Here is a 25,572-nt window from a genome sequence, read left to right on the forward strand (position 1 = left end):
GATAAAAAGAAATGAACAAAAGTCGATCCATAATTATTTTTATCTCAAGCTTTATTTTTCAAAATAGTTTTGAGTAAAAAATATAATATGTTAAATAAGTAATGTACTACTAGAGTAGATAATACTAGAGAGTTATTATGAGTAGTAAATGAGATGATGCCAGGGAAAAAACAGGTATCCAGTGAATATTAACCTCCTTCTAAAGAATTGTGTCTTCAAACTATTTTTAAGTATATCACTTATTATTTTTGGCACTAAACTTCTACTACACACAGACCAAGTATTCTTTGTGAAAAATATTTTGCACTCTCCCAATTTCTTCTTATATCTTTTGGCATGAACCCCTTTTAATTATAAGAACATATCCAATTTCTGCTTATTTAAGATTTATTTTATTCACGAAGCTTTTCTTGATGTCTCATTTCTAAATTCCAATACACTAATTTTCAATCCTATGTATTTGGTATTTCTAAGAGAAAAATTACTAAAGGGAGAAAGAAGAGCTTCTACGATGAACAGTTCTTATAAGATTTTCCACTGTGAGGATGTTTAGAAATGCAATACAATCCCATGAGAACATGCACTAGAATGTCCAACTGCTGAAGTGCTAGCTAGCAGTCAACCCTCTTTATTGTCTACTCAGAAAGCATGTTGGGATGTATGATGACTAGGGTGAGACTTACTGTTCTAGGTAAAGAATTCTTGAAAGGCTGGCAATCTTCCTCAGAGCTTCCTTAAGCAATAAAGGAGGGTGATTAGAGTCACAAAACTTGACTTTCAGGCTCAAAGACTGGCATAATATTTTTTTAAGTGCTGTTTCTATTTCTAAGTATTCTGCAGAGGAGCTGTAGTATTTGGTAACACCAGTAGTAAGATTATCCAAATCTGAAACTTCAGAGCAATTTCCAGGCTACATTACTACTCTATTGGCTTGACACCAGTCAGGCCCTTTACTCTTTATTAAGCTCATATAAATAGAATGGAAAATAGTTTACAGTCTCTGACACTGATCTTCACTTATGTCTTCAGTAAAGTTCCACGTATGCTGATGGGATTCTATAAATACCAAATAACAGCCAGAGGCATGGAACAGGGTATCACTTGGCAAAGAGAAGACAGACAGTTAAATGAGCCTTCAGAATTGAACATTTCAAACAGTTTTCACATGTGGCTTCTGAATACTGCTCTGAATAATTTTGGGGAGTTGGAACATGGCCTTTAATGTGCATGGTTTTGAAATTTTCCTTTAAGATGCCATTATAAGCTGCAATAAAGCATTTCAATGTGCTCTCACACCTCAAAGTAGGTTATGTTTATTCAATGACTGCTTACTATGTCATATCTTTGGACTTAAAAACAGCTGCTGTAATTGCAACACTTTAATACTGGTATGTGTGTGTGTATGTGTATGTGTATGTGTATGTATGTATGTGTGTGTATATATATATATATATATATATATATATATAAAATTCTCTTTCTGGAGTCTTCATTGAAGAGAGTAGCAAACCAGATATATGAATAATGTCGAAAGGAATTAGTCAAAAAAATTTCATTCACATTCTAAGCATGAAATTAGATAAAAAAATCTTTGTATTTCTCCTTTTACAACATACTGTCAATTCACTGTACTTACTTTAGCTTTATAGATGACATAAACATTTGATACCAATCTTCCTTCCTGGAGTGTACCCTTGAGATTGTGACATTATAGTGATCCATGTAACATGCCAGTACTTGGCAGGCAGGCTCTGTCTTGATTTAAGAGATCAACCCTTTCCAAGATATGCATTAAACATGGATATCAGCCAAATTTAAGCACAGAGCATGCAAAATACCTGAATGCTAAAGCTATGCATCTTTTTTTTTTCCTCTAAAAATAAATGTTCACTATAATTCTCCTAGCCAGAGATTCATGTATTAATAGAAATAGCCACTTCCATTCTCAAGTGCCAAAGACTTGGGCATTTTTATAAAGACCTATATATTTCATTTTGTTCCATACTGCTCTAATACATAAAAACTATTATGTATTTTATTCATCATAGACTGACTGATGTGTTTGATTAGTACATTTTGCAAAATTATCAAAAGTGCTACCCTGCTAATGATGTATCTATTATAGATCATTCTGATGATAAACAACACTTTATAAGAGCTTTGGTATTTTAAATCGATCCTCATACAACTCTGATTTTTTTTTTTATTGGCTGTACCACTTGGCTTGTGGGAATCTTAGCTCCCTAACCAGGGACTGAATTCATGTCTCGTGCAGTGGAAGTTCAGAGTCCTAACTACGGACCATGAGGGAATTTCCCCCCATCCTACCTTTTTTTTTTTTTTTTTGTAATCTGGAGGGAAACTGTTTCTTATTTCTTATTTCACATGAGTAAACAGGTTTGAAATGAATTAAATATTATCAAATCACACAGCTACTTAGAGGCAGAGATAGGATTAACCCAAGATCAGACGATGATTTTCATGAATTGTCATACTGATTTTATTTTTACAAAGAAAAATACTGTTGGGCTGGCCAAAAAGTTTGTTCAGGAACAAGAATGAACTTTTTGGTCAACCCAAGATGTTTAAATATTATGCAGCAAATATTCATCAGAAGCTTAATAATTGCCAGACAGTACATGAGGCACAGACAACAGTGGGAATAGGGACATTTAAATCTGTGACAACATGGTCTGCTGGAGTACTTGGAAGGGGTATATACAGATCCAACATTGAAGACCAAGGGTATTCTTTTTTCCTGGAGTACTTGACATAGACTGAATCCAAAAATCAGTAGAAGTTTTCAAGGTAAATAAAAGGGGAAAGAGGTTAAAGCCTGAGAAAGAAAGGATATTATGCCAAGAAACTTGCATGTTTACAGGTCCAGAAATAAGAAAACATGATGTATATGAGGGAGGAAATGAAATTCAGCCTGGCTGTGCTGGAGATGGAAGTGAGGCCAAAGACGTTAAAGTGGACAGGCCACAAGAATGGCTTTCTGAACCAGGCAATAAAGTTTGAGACTGGCCCTGACAGCAACCGGACTCATGGAAGGGTACTCACTGGCATCCTGACCAACAGTTCTGATCTTCAAAAAGGCCAGCCTGTCTGAAATGAGGAGCAGGAGCTGGAGGAGGTTCAGAGAAACAGTAAGAAAGCTGTTTGAAGAATCCAGGTCAGAGATGGTGCAATCATGAACAAAGATGCTGGCCAACAAAGAGAAGTTTGGACAAATAGGGCTTGCTTATTGATTACAGGCAGATGGAGATTGAGGCAGAAAGATTTTAGCTTAGCTTGGTAATGAGGCAAATCGTGATGTTATTCTCCGTGAGAGAGAATAATAAGAGGAGCAGATGGTGGGAGCGAAAGACAGGAACAGAGGAAGGGATATGTTCAACTTGAATCATGTTGAGTTAGAGATGAACGGGACGCTAAGTGAGAAGTTCAGGCAACATACAGGTAAACAGCTAAGGCGCTCAGGGCAGACAGATCTAGTTGGAGATAAATGCCTGTGTTCTTTTAGCATTTGGATGATAAATAAAACCTAGTGAATAAGTAACATCATCCCAAGAGGAACATTCAGTGAGAAGACGGACCAGGATAGGTCACTTACCAAAACTGATACTATTCTTGCACTTTTTTACTCTGTTCAGGCACTGTTTACAGAGCTAAAGACAGAGAAATGCATAAAATACAAGTCTTGCTCTTACAATCATTATTGGGGGAGCAAAACATTGGAAAAGACTCTGATGCTGGGAGGGATTGGGGACAGGAGGAGAAGGGGACGACAGAGGATGAGATGGCTGGAGGGCATCACTGACTCGATGGACATGAGTTTGAGTGAACTCCGGGAGTTGGTGATGGACAGGGAGGCCTGGCGTGCTGCAATTCATGGGGTCGCAAAGAGTTGGACACGACTGAGCGACTGAACTGAACTGAAACTAATAAAATAAAAATACTATGACAGATCACTATAGCTTATGTGAAAAAAAGAATAAGGCAGGGTATTGAAAGGTATTGAGTTAGTATTTAAGAAAAGACCAGAAGGAGTCACCAGCAAAAAACAATACTTTCCAAGACACTAAGACAGAAAGGCCCTGGACTTATTCTAGGGAGAGCAAGGGAGCCTGTTGGTGGAAGGGTGTGATGGTCAGTATAGATGAAGCAAGAGGGTAACAGGAAGCCAGGGAGGAAGGCCCTCATAGGCTATTAGAAGGACTATGGACCTTCAGTGAGTTGGGAAAACTCATTTTGTTGCCTTCAGAATGGAAGAATAATGTGACATGACTGATATTTTTAATGTATCCTTCTGGCTATGATTGAGACTGAAGGAGATATAGGGACACAAACATAAACATCAGACTACTATAAACACACAGGCAAGGCACAGTGGCTTATATCAGGTGGTCAGGTCTGGAGATACTGGGCAATCATTAGATTCTGGATATATTTTAAAGATAGGGATAATGTGACTTTACTGCTATTTCAAAGGCATAGTAAAAGAGAATGTAAAGGAAAGGGAGGACTCCAAAGTTTGTGGTCAAAGCATCTGTGAATACAGAATTAACTTTTATTAAAAGGATGGTGAGACTAGAAGACTGTTATTATTTTCGCTCAGCTGAAGAAACGGTACATTTAGAGGTTATGTGTTGGGGAAGAAAGCAGGCTATGTTTGAAGCAGTGGAACAAGGGCAGTATTTGGAGCGCAAAGAGAAAGTGAGTGAGGTCTTAGATGAGGCAGGAGACAAGAGAAGGAATCAGACAAAGGAAGGTCTTGCTGAGCATGTCATGTGTAATTTGGTCTTTACCTGAACAGTTATGGGAAGGCTCTGAAATGCTTAAGGTGGGAAAGTGATATGAACCAATCTGCATTTTATATAAAGATCTCTAGTTGGGGGCTTCCCAGGTGGCTCAATGGTAAAGAATCCATCTGCTAATGCAGGAGATGCTAGCGACTCAGGTTGGATCCCTGAGTTGGGAAGATCCCCTAAGAGAAGGAAATGGCAACTCACTCCAGTATTCTTGCCTGGGAAAACCCATGGACAGAGAAGCCTAGTGGGCTACACAGTAGTCCATAGGGTCACAAAGAATGGGACATGACTGAGCAACTGAGCACGAGTTCTACCTTGTGCTACCCCTTTACAGGAACCTCGACCCCTCTCCCACCACCACCCCCAACTCCTGGCAATGGCTGATTTGTTCTCCATCTCTATACTATTGTGATTTCAAGAATGTTATAAAAAAGGAATCATACAGCACGTGGCATTTTGAGATTGGCTTGTCTACTCTGCATAACGTTCTGACATCCATCAGGTCACTGCATATGTTAACAGAATGTTCCTTGGACTGCTGTGTAACATCCTACGGCACGGATAAACCTTCATTTGCTAATCCTGCAGCTACTCAGAAACTTTTTGATTGCTTCAAGTTTCTGGCTATTGAAAATAAACTGCTATGGGCACTCATTTGCAGCATTTTCTTGTGGTTGTAAATTTTTATTTCTCCGAAATAAATAACCACAACTGCATTTTCTAACGTGCATGCTTTGTTATTTGAGACACTGCCAAGCTAATTTTCAGAGCAGCTGCACCATTTTACCTTACCAGCAATGCATGAGAGATCATTTCTCTTCATCCTGACCAGCATTTTGTACTGTCACCCTTTTAAAATTGTGTATAATAATACCTCCATCTTTAAAAAATATATTTTTAGTTAGTGCTTGTGGTTATTATATGTCACAAAAGTGAAAGTGTTAGTGACTCTTTGTGACCCCATGGACTGTAACCCACCAGACTCCTCTGTCCATGGGACTCTCTAGGCTAGAATACTGGAGTGGGTTGCCATGCCCTCCTCCAGGGGATCTTCCCGACCCAGGGATTGAACGTGGGCCTCCCACGTTGCAGGCAGATTCTTTGCCATCCGAGGCATGTCATAAAGGCAGAAAAAGCAGTTTTGAAATACCTATAGTATAAACTACAAAACAACATTTACCATTATTGTAAAGCACTTTGCAAACCTAGACTTCCGCTTAATTAAGACGGTGGTGATCTGGTCGGTCATACCTTCATCCATGACAGCGTGCCACTGAAGTACATGCTTTGGGTACGAAGTTCTAACACTATAGGCCTGACATTGCCAGTCTCTGAATCCAGGCAAACCTGCAGGACAAGGTGGATTCTCACATATTCTGTATTGTTTTCTGGGACCATTACAATCCCTTGCTTCAGAACCTAGCCTAGAAAAGATAGTACAAATAATCAATTTTATCTTATTTTATGTTAACTACTCATTAAAAAAAAATCAAAAGGCATTGTATTAATAAGGGATAATCCTTTCTATTAAATCTACTTTTGAAAATGTGGACAGATTAAATGATTAGCAACAGTAGGAAATCCATATGTTTATTTAAAAATGTGTATTTTTTTCCTAATATTTGATTCATTTAATTTCCAAAATATAGGAGAAACAAAAGTCCGTTTGCTATGAAAATGATATAGAAGGGTAAAGGACAGAAGCTGGGGGCAAAATACACTCCCGTTGAGGAGTGTAGCCAAGAAATTCCAAGGAGATGCTTCTAAGGTTTTCACACACATTTTTAAAAATCATTTGTTGAGGAACTGGGCCACTGAACCCATACCAAAGTCAAAGCATAAAACTGAAATGACTCTCACACATTTCCTAGGATCACCACTAGGAAAGATGGAGCCAAACAAGCTGATCTTGGATGCTCCTTGTCTGTACACATGCTCCGCAGGGTTTCCTTTCTCATCATTCTTAGCTTGTACTGACATTCATGCTGCCCTCATTCCCTCTGTTTCTGAAGTCCTCTCAGCTACTGGTTCCTCTCACGGATCTTTTAAACGGTGACGTACTTTTCCTAACATGTCTCTCTGCTTGGGTCAATACGGTTTTTTATTTGATTTATTCTCAAGAAAACAACCTGTGTAGTGTTTAACTATTTGCTCTTAGGAGGGTTGGTCTTATTTTCTTCTTCAAAGGGAGCTCTTATACATAATAATTTGAGAGACTTTTCCATCTTCCAAAGTGGACTGGGTTTGAAGAAGTGTCTTTGGTCCCTGACATGGTTTATCAGTAAAACCTTTTTTATTTCACACTTGAAGAAAACAATGCCCTCCCCCAATCCAGGAATGTTGCGTTTACCCAGGACACTTGCGCTCTCGACTGCTGATCCCAGAACTGCAGGTTCGGCTACAGGAACTCCACATGCTCCACTCTCCAGCCGCAAGTCCGGGTGCTGCGGTCCTGCTGGTACACTCTCCAGCCTTACACCACTATTCCAAAAGTTATGTCTTAGGTGAACAAATCAGGGCACAATGGAAAATCATTCACTGGCCTATCGAGTCACTGGAATTGCGATTAAATCAGGTCAGCTAAAGCCCCAAACGTGTGGAATTGAAAAAGACCAAAAATTAGTTGGCACGTGCTTAATGTCACAGTAATAATTGACTGGTCCAGTTCTCCCAGCTCTCATGTCAGGTCACACAGTCTTGTCCTAAAAATAGGACACGGGTATTTGTATTATAGCCCTGAGAATTCAGTGCTTGTGACAGAATGGTGGAGTGGGGATTGTACAGCCAGGGAAGAAAAACTAACATGCTCTAGGAAAAACAATAATTTAATAAAGAAGAATGAAAAATAGGTTCATATTTTGTAGGTAAGATATAAATGTAGGTAATATAAATGGAGGTAAAGATATCAATGGTAGGTAAGATATAAATGTCTTTGACGAGAATGAAGCAGACATTAGCAAATCCACCCATTTTTATTTGAAATGTAAGTGTTTCAGGGTACTCTCTCTCCTTGCAATTAGAAACAAAGCTTATGACTCACTTTTAGCACTTTCATTTACATTGCTTTTTTTTTTCCCCCCTAATTTTCCATCATGAGAAAGACAGCAATGACAGAAGAGAAAAGAGTATGTTCATTTTCTTTTTTATATTTATTTTATCATTAATTTTAAACAAAAGCAGCCAAAGAATTTTTTTTTTTTTGGTGGTCAGTGAGGAATAGTTGCCAGAATTTGATGGAGAGATTATTATAATTTCTTTTTTTTTTTATGTTGCTCAGTCATGTTCAACTCTTTGTGACCGCATGGACTATTCAGATGATGGATCCTCCAGGCCAGAATTCTGGAGTGGGTAGCCTTTCCCTTCTCCAGGGGATCTTCCCAACCCAGGGATGGAAGCCAGGTCTCCTGCATTGCAGGCGGATCCTTTACCAGCTGAGCCACAACAATTTCTCCTTATTCCTGGAAAATCAGATCTATCATGATCACAGCAAAGATATTAAAGGTAAAAATTAACTGAACAAAAAAAAAATGTTGGAAATAATAAGTAAAGATTTAAAAATTTAGATAAGTGATTGTATAATGACAAGGGTTGAGCAAGATGTTCATACTAGTTCTAAACAATTTTCTGTACCAGTGGCAACATGATTTATAAGGGATTGTGAAGAAATCATACCAATTCTGTGATCTTCAGTTTTCCCATCTCAAAATGTGAATGAAAATCATGTATAGCTAATAGACTTAGCAGAGGTTGAATGAAACTAAGCACAATGCATAGCCCATACTGACGATTTAATAAAGATTAACCAAAATAAAAATACTAATAACACCAAATTATATATCATTATATTAATTTTATCAGTAAGTTTCCAGAAATCTCACCAAAATTCAATTCTGATTTTAAATGATCTGTTTCTTTAAAACTTATTTTGAAAATACGTGTTTAAATCTTGTTTTTAGAAGAATTTATAAAACTATGCTACGAAGTTTTGTGTGAGCCCAGTTAGTCCTTTTCTATGTAATAAATAGTTCCTGAAGATTTTCTCTAATAATGTCAAATTTAAGGAACTCTACTCAGTATTTTATAATGACCTATAAGGGGAACAGAATCTAAAAAAGAATATATACATGTATATGTAATAACTGAATCACTTTACTGTATACATGAAACTAAGATAACATTGTAAATCAACTATATTTCAATAAAATTAAAACAAAATTCAATGTCTTTCAGATTCAAAGAGTTTTACATCCAGGTTTGGGAAGAAACAAAACAAAACCTCAATAATTCAGAGTATAATGACATGCTAAGATTGACATTAAATAAACTGAGATTTTTGTAGGAAGATTCAGCCTGAATATTGTAAAAGGGGGAAAAAACAAACCTTGTGAAAACTTTGAAATAATTTACTGGTTTTAGGGATTTCATGATGTTGTGCCATTCATGGGGGAAAAAAAAAAACAAACCTCAAAGTGAATCCTGCCAAACTTCAATTGGTCAAGTAGATTTGACCTACATGAAGGGCATTTATTTTTACCCCCCAAGTGCGTATCACAGCTTTTTGCCCATTTAGTGGTAAGCTGGCATTGAAAGGCTGGGCTAGAGTTCACAGTGAACTTAAAAACATTCCGGGAAAGACCCAGATCTAGACTTGCATGTCATTTAAACTAGTCACATCTGGGAGATGAAGAGAAATGGAAACAGATATACAAGCTAAATTTGCATCCTGGAATTGGTGAAATTCAAAGAAAGCATAGTATAATAGTTAAAGTCCATTAACTTCAGATAACCAACTCTGGGTGAAACTATGGAAAACCCGCTTTTGTGTCTTCTAGGTGGAGCTTTGTTTCAACGCTGGGGAAAGTTTTAAGTGCTTTGTTTAATTATTATATAATATATTCTATTGGGTTTATATGTAAAATGATCCTAATGCTTTTCATGAATTTTCTAGTAGCATGTTTTGTTTCATTCCTATTTTTTAGTTTTAAAAAATATATTACACAAGATTTAAAGAACTCAAAATTTCTCATATTGAATAATTCAGTATGACCTATGAAAATGCTAAGGAAATTTATAATATAGATTCTTTCTGCAACAGTACATGACCTAAAAAAGTTTGACTATATTTCTATTCTCTCTAATTTCTATGTGAATATGCCTAGAAAGTTGAAGAAAACAGCCAATTGGAAGAGGTCCTTGAAAATGACAAAGGAAATATTATTGTCTAATTAAATCCTCTTGTATATATATATATTGTTAGATGAAATAAGAGGAAGAAAGAAGGCAATAAACTGCCCCCTTATGTAAATTTGTGACTAAGGATATTATAACATTCATTTTTTCAATAAAGCATGATGATAATAATTTTGTCACTTAAGAACTTGGGAAAGTAAATAATTAAAATATATTATGCAGCATCCTTCAAAACAGTCTAATATTTTAGTCACTTGGTATTTAGCTTTCCTTCTCCATCCTCTCATACCTAGAAAATATTTCAAGTAAAAAACATACACTTCTTGATTTTAATCAAATCATTTATCAACTCACAGACCTCTGTTAATATAAATGTAAACACAGATGCCAGTATTATAAAGAGAAAAGGAGAAAGAAAACAGGCTGCTTTTAATTTGGAAAAGGCTGTGTATAAATAGTAGATAAATCCTTATCTCCAAAATCACTATGAATCATAAAATTCTTGTTGGAACCTTCTCAGACTTAATTATATACTCTTAGGTGAACTACTTATACAGCTCAATTAACATCACTAGACTGTAACACATTACAAATTTCTCAGCTTTGTTTCTCAGATTGCCATGTACTGAGCTAGCAGTGTTCAGCATGAGGTTGCAAGCATCCAAATATTTTAGCCCTATAGCCCTCAATTACAGAGTGTTGGAAGCTATTTTCATGATGGCTCCTACAACAGCTGGAACAGATGGAGAGTTGAAGAAACCCACATGGCCTGAGGAACCAAGAAGTTCATTAGTTATTTCAATGTACAAAACATTACGGAATCATTGAGAATATCATTAGCACAATTATAGGGAAATGAAACATTTATTTTTAATGAATAATTACAATTTTGATTGCTGAAAGAATAAGTTTATCTTAGAGAACTCAAGAATGCAATTTATTCTCATAAATATCAGAAGAAAAAAACAATAGAAAAATATTTAGGGCACCAGATTATAAAAATGAACAGATTTTAAATTGCTAATGAAGAACTAAGTAAGACAAATGGACTGTGTGATGTTTGAAGACGTGTGGCTGAATATTTGGTTATCTCTGTTTATTACTGCTTTCGTGTTTCAGGGATGACGAAAATTATTGCTGGTGCAGAGTTTTATGACTCAAGCAATAAATTACTCAGCATAATACCATGAGGCTTGCCCAATATACACACATTATTGCACTTTTGTGTATAATTTAAAACAAATCCAAATTCTGACTCTCTGCATAAGCTCACAGAAAACACATTTGGCAGTCTGTAAACAACTGACTGATATTTCACAGAAGTTCTCTATCAAGGAACCATTTTCTTACTGATTGTATTGGGTGATAAAATATTTCTAGTCCTTTTTTATTATTTGGGATTTAATTTGTACATTTTTCTTTTTCTCATTAAAGAAATCATAGAAGTAATAAATGACTACAGGCTTATGTCAAATAATCCAGAAATGTCAGGAGAAAAGTTGCATTCACCCTTACTGTCAATTGTTTTATTCCATCCATCAATTTCAACTCCCTCCCAAGAGTTAACTACTAATTACAATTTGGAGTTTATGTGTTCAAACCACTTTCTATGAGTTTAAAAATATATAAACTCTGTGTGTATACTCACATTTGTACACAAATTATTTTTTTCCTAAATCTCAAATGGTACCATATAAAGTATGAATTTTTCTGACATGTCTCTATAGTAATCACCATGTCTAGTAGATGTTTTCAAGTTAATACAGATATAACTACCTCATTCTGTGAACAGCTATACTGGAACCATTCCTCTTCCAATGAACATTTTGTTTTTTCTTATTTCTCACCATAGCAGGTGACATCCTCATATAAGTATATGTGTGTGTACATGCAAACATGCCTATATTTGTGCACATGTGTTAAGAACTTATTTAGGACAAAATTCTAGAAGTGGAATTGCTAGATTTCCATTTCTGTCCATTTTTCACGTGGATGCATTTTTAAACTAGCTATATAACTTTTTTCACTAAGTAATTCACCCCAAGTAATCTTTATGTTGTTGATTTGTTTCAAATGTAATGAAAATTCATAGTCTTCAGAGGCAAGTTTTCTGATCTTACATCTAATGAGTAAGTAATAGCTGTTCTACTTTCCCTTCATAGAATAAAAAATGGAAAATTATGTAAACTAGTGTACTATATTTTGATTACATTAGCTATAATTATAAGTTTATATGGGATCTAATTCCTTCATATTTGTAAAAGAAAATTAATTTGTATAGCAATTGAAATGATCTGGAAATATACACTAATAAATTTCTACAGCCTTATGAAACACATTTAACAACTTAAGACAGTCAAATGTTTACTAATCTCCCAAATGTTAATTAGAATATTTTATTCATGATGCTTGAAATGACAAGAAAAATTACACTCAGTGGCTCTCCTAAGATAATACTTTAAAGGATTAATTAGCCCTGAGAAATTTTACTGTTTTTATTAATTTGTGAATACTTATATTTAATAGTAAAAATATTTAATTTTTGTTAAAGTAATACATATATCCAATTCGCCACACCGTTTTAATCAACAATAAAAAATACAGCTGATATTTAAAAAACAGGCATGTGCTAAAATTGAAAACATAAAATGCTGAAATTTTTATATATAATAAAAGTACTACACTAGTATTAAGATAGATAGATACCTTTGTAACTGGCAGAAGAAAATGTCTCACTGGTTATACTTATAGGAGAAATGTAAGTTTCTTCTTAAGTTTCACTTAATATCTTAAACTTCAGATAGCACCACCAATAACTTACCTTACCAGTGTCACAATCGGTTCCATCCATTGGTGGATCTAGTTTGGTTTTGCATTCTTTCTCCCCTTCCACCTTGCACCACAACCCTGTGCAAATAACATGCTGAAAACAAGGGTATAATAACTATAAGGGGAAGGCATCACATTTTTGAGGTTAAGTCTATAAGGTTTGAGAGAGCAATTTTAATAGAACATCAGAGATGATCTGAAGAAAATATCCTTTGAGTACCTTTATTAAACTTACAGTTGAAATAGTCTATGGCTTATTTATAGTGCTGAGAAGACTAATATAAAGATAAAATGTTTCATAAATTTAACTATTTTAAAGTTTCTTAAAATAAAAACACATATGATTATGCAAGATTAAGTAGCTTCAACAGAAAACTGTAAGCTAAAAATCATTATTTATACCACATTATATGAACCAACCTAGAAGAATCAAAGTAATGTGCCTACGGTCTCAATTTAATGTCCCTATCTTAAAGTCTGTCCTCACGTATGCTTTGCTGTATGCCGCCTGCCGTGTTAGTACTTCACTGTTTCATTACATCGCCTTGGCCCCTGATGTGATACAGGGATTCTCAGTGGGCACATTTCCCATAACTGTTGTCAGTCAATTTTCCACAGTACGAATGCATCCTAGATACCCAGAATACATTTAACTTTTTCTAGGGAAAAGTTGAAGGGCCAAAAAAAATACTGGGATAAAATAGCATAAACACAGCAACACTGAAAGAAGAGAATTCTATAGTTATGGCATCCCAGAGAGATAGATAAAAAGGCACAACCACAACATTCTTAAGGACTTTCTATGTCTATAGGATGGATGATGTTTCTGAGATACAAGCATGTTATTAACAAATTACACAGAAACATGAAATCCGCGTGGCATACTTAAAGCAACTAGAGTGATCTATCTTGAAGATGATTGTGTGACTACCTATCCAGATATTTGGAGAAAAGGGCAGAAGCAAGCAGGTCGATAAGGACAGAATAAGTGTCACTGTGAAAGACAGTCTTTGATTTTGGACTGGTGAGAAGACCAGTCAGATGAGAGGATGTACATAAGGGAAGGGAGTAGTGAACAAGATTTTAAAGATAGAAAAGCCAGATCCTGAGCGCCAGGATGGACTAGGGACTCCATATTTGGAGGGAAAAAGAAGCCACTCAGCAGTTGACAACTAGGTTGATAAGATAAAAAGGCTATTTTAGGAGGTTTACCCTGGCAGTGGTATTCAAAACAGATTGAAAATCATTGCAAAGTTAAAATTAACTTACGACCCAAATCTACTAAATACTTTGGGGATGATATATTTAAAATAAATTTTCAAGCAGGTCTGTTACATCTCCAATTCCGAATTTGTTACAAATATCCAAATATTATTTTCCTATTCTTTATTTAAAAATTTAGATTTCGGAACTGTTTTAAGCTCTTAAAAATTCAATACTCTATGGCAGGAGTGTGATATATTTTATTTACACAATTTTACCTGCTGTGACAGATAGTTTTTCTGCCTAAAACTATTTCATACAAATACTTATTATATTTAGAATATGATTTAGTTTAATATATGAGCTATTGTTTGTACATATCATTCATCAAAAATTTATCCAGGAACTAATTTTAAAGAATGCCTAAATCAAACAGCTTCTCTGTAATATTTTTGACTCTTGAAAATAAGCGGAGAGGTTAACTGTTTATCATGTACTTTTGTGGACATATTTATATCTGAATTAGTGGATATCTAACCTGAGGATTTTAGTTCCTAAAAGTTTTCTTTTTCCTCCAAGACAATCTTGTTAATAAAATTTTATAATTATGGGGTCAAATGATGAATTTTCCACCAAAGAAGAATTTTGCTTTATTTATTTTCAATAAAGCTTAGTTGTAACATGAATTATTTTAATCAAGTTCGTTAGTTAACCAATGCATACTGAACTAAAAAACAAATCTTGTTTATGTTGTAGTTTTATTTTTTATTTTATTTATTTATTTTTTTTCTTGTTGATTATCTACTTTATTTTTTTTTTAATTTTATTTTTAAACTTTAAAATATTGTATTAGTTTTGCCAAATATCAAAATGAATCCGCCACAGATATACATATGTTGTAGTTTTAAAATCATGCTTGTTTGTTGAACACTGTTGGTGGTCTGAATTCTGACCTTCAACCATTATCTGCTATTCAAAACAGCAGGTACTCTAATTGATTCCCACTTGAGGCACTGAGAGCATAAAAGCAAACCTGGCAGCTTTTCAAGATAAGCACAGTCATGTAGAATAAATCTCTCATAGAGGAGATCTCTTTCCTCTTTATGTTCTATAGTTCTGGGATCTTACTGTAAGTAAATTATAACCTCATTGTGAAAGGTAACTCAGATTCAGGATTTCAAACCAAACTGTCAAAAGTAAAAAAATAAAATATGGAAGAAATGGGATGGACTGTTTTCACCTTGAGAAGTGTAAAACCTCAGATATGTGATATTAGAGCTATGTAACACCAAACTCTTTCTTAAGAAGGGTTGTGTATTTTGTTAGAAGCAAATGCTCTCTGTGTGTTTCACAGGCCAGAGTCAAATATTCCTTTCAACTTAGTGAAATCTCTTAATATGTCGATTAAGAACTTTAATACTTAAAATGCTGTGCAAAGGAATCCAGGACAGAAATGTGTAATCCAGCTTCTCCTAGCAAACTAACAAAAATAATATAACATTCTTTTTTTATTCCTCTATAATAAGAAATGACCATTAAAAGCATAAATGAAGTTGGATGTTTATCTCAAGAAGGCTTTTAAAAAGTTTACATGAAAAACTATATTTTTTCAATGGAATAATTTAAATGGAAGATTAACTGTCCATGTATAGATATCATAAAATTTATCTTCAAAGACAACATGTACCCATTTTTTTATAGCAAACAGATCCATTAACATGCTCTAAATTTTATGTTAAAATAAAAAAAATATTAAGTGTATATGCATGGAAGCAGCAATTAAATCTTGAACATGTAACTCCTTGTTTGTCCATAAACTATCTTCCAAACTACAATTTCAATAATGTAATGTCTGACTGTAAGTGTAAATCAGTATGGGATTATATTTTCAAAAATAATTTTTCTATCAGAGAGCACCTTGGTATTATTAAAGATGAAAAAGAGGAACAAAGTAAGGGAAAGAGAAAGAGAGGTATTCAAAAAATAGAATACAAAGGTTCAGAAAAAATAAGAAAAAGCTCAAATGTAGTTCTTTGTGGAAAATAATAAGTGAAGTCGCTCAGTTGTGTCCAACCCTCAGCGACCCCATGGACTGCTGCCTTCCAGGCTCCTCCATCCACGGGATTTTCCAGGCAGGAGTACCAGAGTGGGGTGCCATTGCCTTCTCCAATATTAAAACTAATCAACAAAAAAGAGAAGGCAAAAATAAATACTATTAAGAATAAAAAAAATGAAGGGACATCTACTGATCATGTAAAGGCTTACAGAAATAGGAAGAGACACTGTGAACAACTTTACACCAAAGAATTTTACAATGTATATGAAATGGAGAAATATTTTTTAAAAATTTACTAAAAACTTGGTAAAATGGATCCAAGAAGAAATAGAAAAGTTGAAACTACTGTGTAACCACAGAATAATCCAAAGTGATTATTAAAAATCTTCCCATAAAGAATACAGCTGATCTAAACACTTAAATTCTCAATTTATATAAACTATCTAAAGAACAGAAAAAGAGATAATATTTCTAAACACACATCATGATGACCAAACCAGACAGCAGTTTGAAAAGAAAATGAAAATAGTGGTCTACTTCATTTATGAACTTAGATTGAAACATGCTGCACATTTTTTAACAAACTGAATCCAGCAATCCATGAAAAAAATGTAATGTACCATCACAATCGTGTTGGGTTTTTCTTGGACTACAAGGCTACTATAATATTAGAGATTTGGTTAATACAATCAAGTACATAAAAACTTCAAAATCTATGATTTTTATATCTCTCGATATGCAGCTTGTGACACAATTCAACATCCACTCGTTAAAAAAAGTTAGCAAACTAGCCACTGAAGGAAACATCTTCAAAGTTAATGGACATCTGGACATCTATAAAAATCTACAATGAACATCCCCAAAAAAACCCATAAAATGTTGAAAGTTTCCTTTTAAGATTAGGAAAATAGTGAAGATGGCATCTTGGGACAAACATTAAAAAAAAAAGTGTATTTGTGATGTATTCATAGTAGAGAGAGGAAGAACATAACTGTCAATCTAGACTTCTGAACTCAGCTAAAATTTTATTCAAGACTGAAGGTTAAATAAAGACTCTTCAAGGAAACAAAAACTGAGTGTTTACTACCAACAGATTTTCCCCAAAGGAACTTCTAAATGTTATACTTCAAGAGGAATATGATCTCATAGGGAAGGGCTGAAAAGCTCTTGTGAACCTGACAAAAATGATGATAAATCTAAATAAATATTTACTACATAAAACAATAATAATTGGACTTCAGTCATTATTATAAACATTTTTAATAGTAAGAAATACTAGAAATCTATCACATTTACATCTCAAAAACTTTATCCCTTAGCAGAAATAATTTGACCACTGACAGCTAAGTAAATTTGATCTTGTCTACTTCACTTCCTTCACTCCATATGCTTCATGACTGCTAGTGGTAGAAGTAGAGTAACAGATGTCAAGAAAAATATAGTCTATGGATAGCCAACAAATGTAGCAGCAAGCTTCAAAGGACCCCTCATTAGAACACATCTTGGTGTGTTAAAGAAAATCAAGGAGTGAGAGAAATAGAGAGAATGAAGAACTGTCAATACATACTTAATGAATCCCAGGTGGTGGTGAAGGCAAAAGAAGGGGGAAGCAGATGATGAGATGGTTAGATAGCATCACCAACTCAATGGACATGAATTTGAGCAAACTCTGGGAAATAGTGAAGGACAGAGGAGCCTGGCATGCTGCAGTTCATGGAGTTGCAAAGAGTCAGTCATGGAGACGTAGAGTTGGACACAAATGAGCATGCATGCAAAGAAAAGAATAAAAAGTGAGAAGGAATTGTTTGAAATATTTGAAAGAAAAATGATCCAGACTTTCCTTGTAAGAATGAGAAATATAAGATAAAAATATTCCCCTTCTGGAATGGTGGGATAAGTTCCCAGAAGACCAATCCTCCTATAGCTAACAAACATAAACTGTGGAATAATGGCAAAAAACAATTTTCTGGTAGTTTAAGAATGTAGAACAAAGGCAGATCAGCTGTTTAGGGGAGCTTAAGGAATCAGCACAAGTTGAGTTCAGTGTCTTTGTGGCTTTGATCTGACAGTGGATTGTGGTCATGGCATGACACAATGGTTAAAGTAACACATGCCATCTTTTTAGACTCATGAAGACAGAAACGGATGCGGTCAAAGCTGTCAAAACTTGAAGTGTTAGTTGCTCAGTCATGTTCGACTCTGTGTGACCCCAATGGACTGTAGCCCACCAGGGTTCTATGTCCATGGTAGGCTGCCATTCCCTTTTCCAGGAGATTTTCCTGACCCAGGGATCAAACCTGGGTCTCCTGTATTGCAGGCAGATTCTTTACCATCTTCTTTAGCCACCAGGGAAGCCCCAAAAAGAAGAGAGTCACAGAAGCTTAGGTCTTTCTGTGGCATCTGTACCATGCATGCAAGGGACACACTCGAAATAAGGAAAAAGTGAGCTGATGTAACATATGAAGTGCTATCCACAGCAGATAAGATAGTTTCCAGTTTGATTCTAACAAACTTAATTGTTTGTGAAAACAAAACTCAAAACACTCTTTGGAGGAATATAACTGAATGCAGAGTATGTGCTGTGACAGGGGTCAGTAAACGCTTTCTATAAAGTGCCATACAGCATATACTTCAGGCTTGTAGGCTATGGGATCTCAGTGGTAACTATTTATCACTCACTGTAGTTTGAAGGCAGCCAAAGAAAATGTGTGAACAAAGAAGGTGACTGTATTCCAGTCACCTTCTGGAAGTTTTAAATGTATAAAACTTCATTTATAAAAACAGGCCACCAGTCCCTACCCCAGAGTTTGCAAAAAAAAACCTAATGCATTGATATATAACATGTTAATGTATTAATAATGTAGAATGAAAACATGTATATACAAATAAACATTCATAAATCTTCTGAATAGCTTGATTCATAATAGCTAACATACTGATGTCTACTAAGAGGTGGAACTGATGTTCCAGTGGAATACTATTCATCAAGAAAAAAGAACTGATCAGTCATACTTACAAACAGATATAAAGAATGTCTGACTTTTGAATGTATAAGAAAATGTTGTTGTAAATGTAAAGCAGTAGAGGAGACAATCACAAAAAATAGAGCATAAGTATAAAACACAAACAAGTTGACAAAAATTTTTATAAAACTAATTTAAATCAACATAGAAAGTGTTAAACTAGCTGATGAAAATGCCAAAAAATTATTACATTGGTTTAAATAGAAAAATACAAAATCTAGTAATTGCTTTTCTCTAGTAAACATATCCATCTAGCCATATTTATATCTGTGATTCTATTTTATCTGGAAAGGTTGAAGATAAAAATGTGATAAATATTAACTAGGATAATGGTTTTAATGACATACAAAATAGATTTTATGGCACAAGCCATAAAACATGCAAAAGAGAAAAACAGATCAACAGATAAAAGTCATAAATACATATGTAACTGTAATATAACTAAATGATATATAAGGAAATAATTGACAGAAACACAGAGAAAAATTAATAAATCAGTTGTTAGAGTTGGGTATTTGAACACCTCTGTTAAACTTTTCAACACCAATAGATCAATCAAATCAAAATAAACAGATATTTTGAATAGTAATATTAATATGCTTCATTTAAGATTTAGTCACAGATAATGAACTTTAAAAACCATACATTCTTTAGCAGAAGACCTAACTAGCTATTTCTCCAAAGCAGACACACAGGTGGTCAACAGGCACATGAAATGATACTTAATATCGCTAATTACTAGGGAAATGCAAATCAAAACTACAGTGAGATATCACCTCAGGCTGGTCAGAATGGCCATCATCAAATAGTCTACAAATAAAAAATGGTGGCGACAGTGTGGAGAAAAAGGAGCCCGCTTACAGTGCCGGTGAGAATGTAAAGTGGTATGGCCACTATGGAATCCAGCAATTCCACATATGGGCATATATCCAGAGAAGAGTCCCAATTCAAAAAGATACACGCACCTAAATGCTCACCGCAGCGCTATTTACAACAGTCAGGACACGGAAGCAACCTAAAGTCCGTTGACAGATGAACTGATAAAGAAGATGTGGTATGTGTGTGTGTGTATTTATGTATGTGTGTGTGTATAAATATATATACACACACACATATATATATGAATATTATTTAGCCATGAAAAGAATGAAACAATTTTATTTGTGGCAACATAGATGGACCTACAGATTATGATATAAAGTGGAATAAGACAGAGGAAGACAAATATCATATCACTTACATAAGGAATCTTAAAAAATGAGACAAATGAACTTATTTACAAAACAGGAAGAGACTCACAGATGTAGAAAACAAACTTATTGTTCCCAAAGGGAAAAGAAAGGGAGGGATAAATTGGGAGTTCCGGTTTAATGGATACACATTACTGTATACGAAATAGAGAATCAACAAGAACATACTGTACAGCACAGTAGGAATTACATTCAATATCTTGTAATAGCCTATAATGGAAAGTAATCTGAAAAATAATATACACACACAAGAAAACAAAAATAGCACAGACTAGTGGGGAAAGTTGATGGATTCAACCACTTTAAAACTGTAGAAGGACATTGTGTATAAAAAGCTAATGACACGCTTTGACACACTTTGTGAAATAATGACACACTTTATACGTAATAAGAAAGTCTCATCTAGAATACAGAATATAGAAAGAACTCCTGCAACTCAAGAAAAACAGAAAGCTTAAAAAATGGGCAAAATGTAAATAGGTAATTTACAGAGAAAGAGACCTAAAAATAAAAGCCCATGTCAATAAGAAGTCATAAAAAAGTAGTGCTAAGGGAAAAAATTAAAGAGCTAGATTATCCAGTCAAGTAATTTGCCATCCAACTCATGGACTCACATACTGTATAGTACTAACACTCAAAGAACAGGATGAAGCTTTGATTAGATGGCAAAAGAGGCAGATTTAATTCCTGGTAGTTTTATCCCACTTATAGGAAGAAAGAATAGTAAAAATCTTCAACTTTACCCATTTTAACGACAATTTATCAATGCTAAATTTATCAACAATACAGTATTCATTTACCAACAATACATTTATCAACAATACTGCATTCATTGCCCAAACAACTTCTTATCATCAAGAGCTATTTCATGATAAGGTTTTTAGTCCAAATTTTTATTGCCTCTGGAATTTCACAATGCCAAATCACAGAGACTCAATCTTCTGGAATTCTTCCTAAGGTACTTATTTCAATGCCAGGCTGTTCATTGGATCAAATGAGAGGTTTTAGAAGTCCTACATACTTTGATGTATCAAGTCAATGTAAGAGAAATTTAAAACTGGTCTTTCTATGGTACTTTAAGTCACCATATGATTCAATTACACTGGCAAGTTTTTTATACAATATATATGTAACTCACAGTGTGCCTAACCCAAAACTCAAGGCTGAATCTTAAGTTTCCTGGAGGCCTTCATTTTTTATTTTTATTTTTTAGCAAACTTTCTTCTTTCACAAATAATGTAACCCTCAAGCAGACACTTCTTATTGATTCTGAGGAAGCATCCATACCTCTGCATCTTAGCCAGACAAATTAATTTTAGGTAGCCATGAAGATAACTTATTGCAGTTGCGGCTGGCTCAGGCACAAGATGCCAGATGGACTGGAGGTACCAATGCTCAGGACCCAGGAACAAGGCTATCCAAGAATTTAGCATATTCATGCAAAAGAGTGAGCAACTATTGCTGAGGGGTGAGATGTTCCACAAGCATCTCTACAGCTGTGCCTTTAAACATTTTGCAGATGTAAGCTGCTATTTCAAGGGTAAATTTATATCATTAATTAGATCAGCACATACATAATGTTGGAGTCCCTAGTGCTTGTATATAGCTGTCAGGAAGAATAGAAGAGCAGCATCCAACTCAAATACTATGGGCCAACTGCCATTATCTCAAATTGCACCAGAAACACACATGTTGAAAAGTTGCTCTGAATTCTTACTCCTGCAACTCAACACGTATTTATAACTTATTGAAAATGAGATGGTCATAAGGATATCTGATAACTCATGTGTAAGCTGTGAAACATAAGCTATGTACTCTTATAAGTTGTTTTTTATGTAGCTATTGAATGAATATCTTAGAAGGTTACCTTCATATTCTCTGGACACATTATACAGCTAAGAATCAGTGAGTAATTGATTATTATTTTTATGAGTAAAATTTCAAAGCTATTATTCCATCATTCAGTTGATTCCTTTATTGCTTTAACAAATACTTACTGAACACTCTTAGGGGACAGAGGTACAGTGGTAAAAAGGACTGATGATGCTTTTGAGGTTATGGAGCTTGCCTTCTAGGAGATTTGTTTTGGATAAAGTCTAGATTACAGACTGGTAGATGTGGTGACTTCACATGTTTCCACCTGAACGTGTAAGCTGCTGCTGCTGCTGTCACTTCAGTCGTGTCTGACTCTGTGTGACCCCACAGACGGCAGCCCACCAGGCTCCCCCGTCCCTGGGATTCTCCAGGCAAGAACACTGGAGTGGGCTGCCATTTCCTTGTCCAATGCATGAGAGTGAAAAGTGAAAGTGAAGTCGCTCAGTCACATCCGATCCTCAGCGACCCCACGGACTGCAGCCTTCCAGGCTCCTCCGTCCATGGGATTTTCCAGGCAAGAGTACTGGAGTGGGGTGCCATTGCCTTCTCTATGAACGTGTAAGAGTGTGGCTTAACTCACAGAATTCTTCTATCTTCTACACTTATAACTACTTCACTTTATATTTTTAACTTCTACCTCCTGATACTCAGGTGCTCATGCATGTCAAGATAGCTTCAAGTAACACTGTCCCAAACTCAGTGGGAAAAACAGCAACTGCATACTTTTAGACTTCATTTTACTGCCCTTGTCTTCAGCTTTTAGAACTTTTAAACATTTCCACTTTGAAAAATGTCTTCACTTAGCCTCCAAGATCTATTTTCTCTTGGTTCTATTCCTACCAATAGACCTCTTCAGAGTTTTAGTCATAGCTTTATCCTTATTTTCCTAACCTCCAAATAATGTAGTGATTAAGTTCTCAGACTTTGAGTGTTTCCTCTTCTAACTCATTTCATAGTGTCATAAATAATTTAGTATCGTGAATTCAGTATCATCTCCTTGTTGAGGACTTCTAGATAGATATCTATCCTGGACCTACTAACATCTCTACTTGGATGTCCAATGGACATCTTAAACTTAAAACATGAATCTAACTCTATTTTAGGGCATTTGCTATCTGTTTCTTCTTCTTATATTTTTCCCAAGATAAATGTATGGTTTGCTATCTGACTTCCTTCAGATTTCTAAACAAACATCACTTTCTTTAGGAAGCTTTCTCGGATTATCCTATATAAAATAGCACCATTCCCACTCTCCTATCCCTGGTTGTATTCCTTACCTTGCTCATCTGAATTTATGCTTCTCCAAAACATTATTACCAAATGGCATATTACATACGTATTTACATATTGTCTGTCTCCCCAGCTAAACTTCAAGCTCCATGAAGGTGGACGTTACTTCCTACTGTGTTATTAGTACATAGAACAACGACTAAAAAGTAGTTGGAACTCAATGTATACTTTATACTTATCAAATCAATGATTAATTTTTTTTTTAATTTCTTCTATGGCCCTATCTACCTACCCACCTACCTGGCTACCTACCTACCTACCTAATGTTTTGCAAGCTCCACCAGTTTGGGATGGAAAAGGTGATTTTCAAGGCCGGTATCAGAATGGTGTTTTGGATTTTGGAACTAAAGTCCAGCCTCTTAGCCCTAAGAGACTTTAAGACATAACACACTTCCTCTTCTTGTTCTATAACACTTCCTTTTCTTGTTCAATAAATTGTGGCTTAGAAAGAAAAACAGGTTTGACTAATGTTACACCACTAATAAGAGACAGAACCACTGTCAGAGCCCAGGCTTCATGCCTTTGCAGTTAGTGCTCTTCAACCTAAACTCTGATTAGGAGACGTTGCTTTTTCCTGGTTGCCCATAGCAGCCCAATCCTTTCTGGCATTATTTGAAAGCTGTCCTTAATGAAGATTATACACAGATTGAACTAGAGAAAAATCTGGCTTTAATTCCATGGACTGTATAGTGCATGGGGTCGCAGAGTCGGACATGATTGAACGACTTTCATGAATAAAAATGTCATATATATATATATATATGTATATGTATATATGTATACACACACACACACACACACGCACACACACACACACACAATTTCAAGGGAAAAAAGAACATTTCCAGATACTTAAAACCTAAAACTTAATTCTGTTTGCAAAATGCCTAGTTTAAAACAAAGCAACTTCCTAGGATATTGAGAAACAGATTTAAGATCTCCTAACAAACTGTTACACTTTCATCAGAGGTAGAAAAAAAAATACACGCAGGTAGGTTAGTGAGAAGCAACAATATGAATAGAGCAAACAGCCTAGAAAAAGTTTTTTAAAAATCAATTAAAATATTTCTTGACCCTGATGGTATAGTGCTCTAGGGAATAAAGAAAATTCAGTTTAAACACAGGATCTAATCTAAGGATTTTCTCATACAAAAGACAATGTAAAAAAGCGTGAATTCCATAAAAAGCAGTAGAACATAGCAGTTGCATACACTCTGTTCTTTGGATTTGCATCTAGCAAACCCTCTTCATAAGCATAATCACTTAATTGTGCTATTTTAACTTCTACAAGGCTCAAAACTGTTAAACTATAATGTAGAACTGAATAATAACTATGGCATATAACTGCTGTATGAATTAAAATAGATCATAAATATAAATACAGTGTCATAAATATAAATACATAAATATAAATACTGTGGAATGATACTAGTAAAATTTAACCAACTGCAATACAGACTTAAAAATAATTTCTAAAATTTTTAGAAATAGTATTTATGAAAAATGATCTAAAATTAACCAAAATTATGTTTGTAATTGATCATTTGCTGAGTTTTTCTAAAACTTCGGGTACTTCATAAAATGTAAACATTTTTCATTGTTCAGCTCTATCAATTTTGTATAGCACATGAACTGAAACCATCTCCTAATGCAATAGTACAATAGCAATCATAGACAGCTTACAGTTTTCCAAAACATGCTAATTTCTGCATGTAGATGTGTCTACCTGCGAAATCAAACTTTTTGACCTCAAAACATTCATTGTACCATGATGATTCAAGAAAGGAGATTGTGACCCAATTTTTGATTGTTTAAAGTCCGTGGAGGTAAGAGTGGAGTGGATAAGAAGATCGGTAGATGAGATGAGAGAGATATTATGACAGATAACAGATGGTCAACCTGGCTACTATCATAATTATCACACCCAGTGCCAAGGTCCAAGCATCCATAGGTCTGCCACATGTGCATCCTGTGTGTCCACTCATAATCACACACCTATATCAATTCCTCTGGAGGTCTGTTGTTGCTTATTACAGTCTACACAT

General features: G+C 34.9%; 1 protein-coding gene across 1 annotated transcript in view; it reads right to left on the reverse strand.

Annotated features, from left to right (window-relative positions):
- The window catches only part of ADAMTS19 (ADAM metallopeptidase with thrombospondin type 1 motif 19), a 276,274-nt gene that overhangs the window by 87,944 nt on the left and 162,758 nt on the right, over positions 1-25,572 (reverse strand). The window contains exons 11-13 of the mRNA XM_055548380.1: positions 12,823-12,924; positions 7,162-7,292; positions 6,063-6,235 (exon numbers count right to left, since the gene is read on the reverse strand). Of these exons, the coding sequence (XP_055404355.1) occupies positions 6,063-6,235; positions 7,162-7,292; positions 12,823-12,924 (406 nt within the window). The remainder of the gene's footprint in view (positions 1-6,062; positions 6,236-7,161; positions 7,293-12,822; positions 12,925-25,572) is intronic.

This window comes from Bubalus kerabau, chromosome 1 (genome assembly GCF_029407905.1).
Source record: "Bubalus kerabau isolate K-KA32 ecotype Philippines breed swamp buffalo chromosome 1, PCC_UOA_SB_1v2, whole genome shotgun sequence".
Taxonomy (NCBI): domain Eukaryota; kingdom Metazoa; phylum Chordata; class Mammalia; order Artiodactyla; family Bovidae; genus Bubalus; species Bubalus kerabau.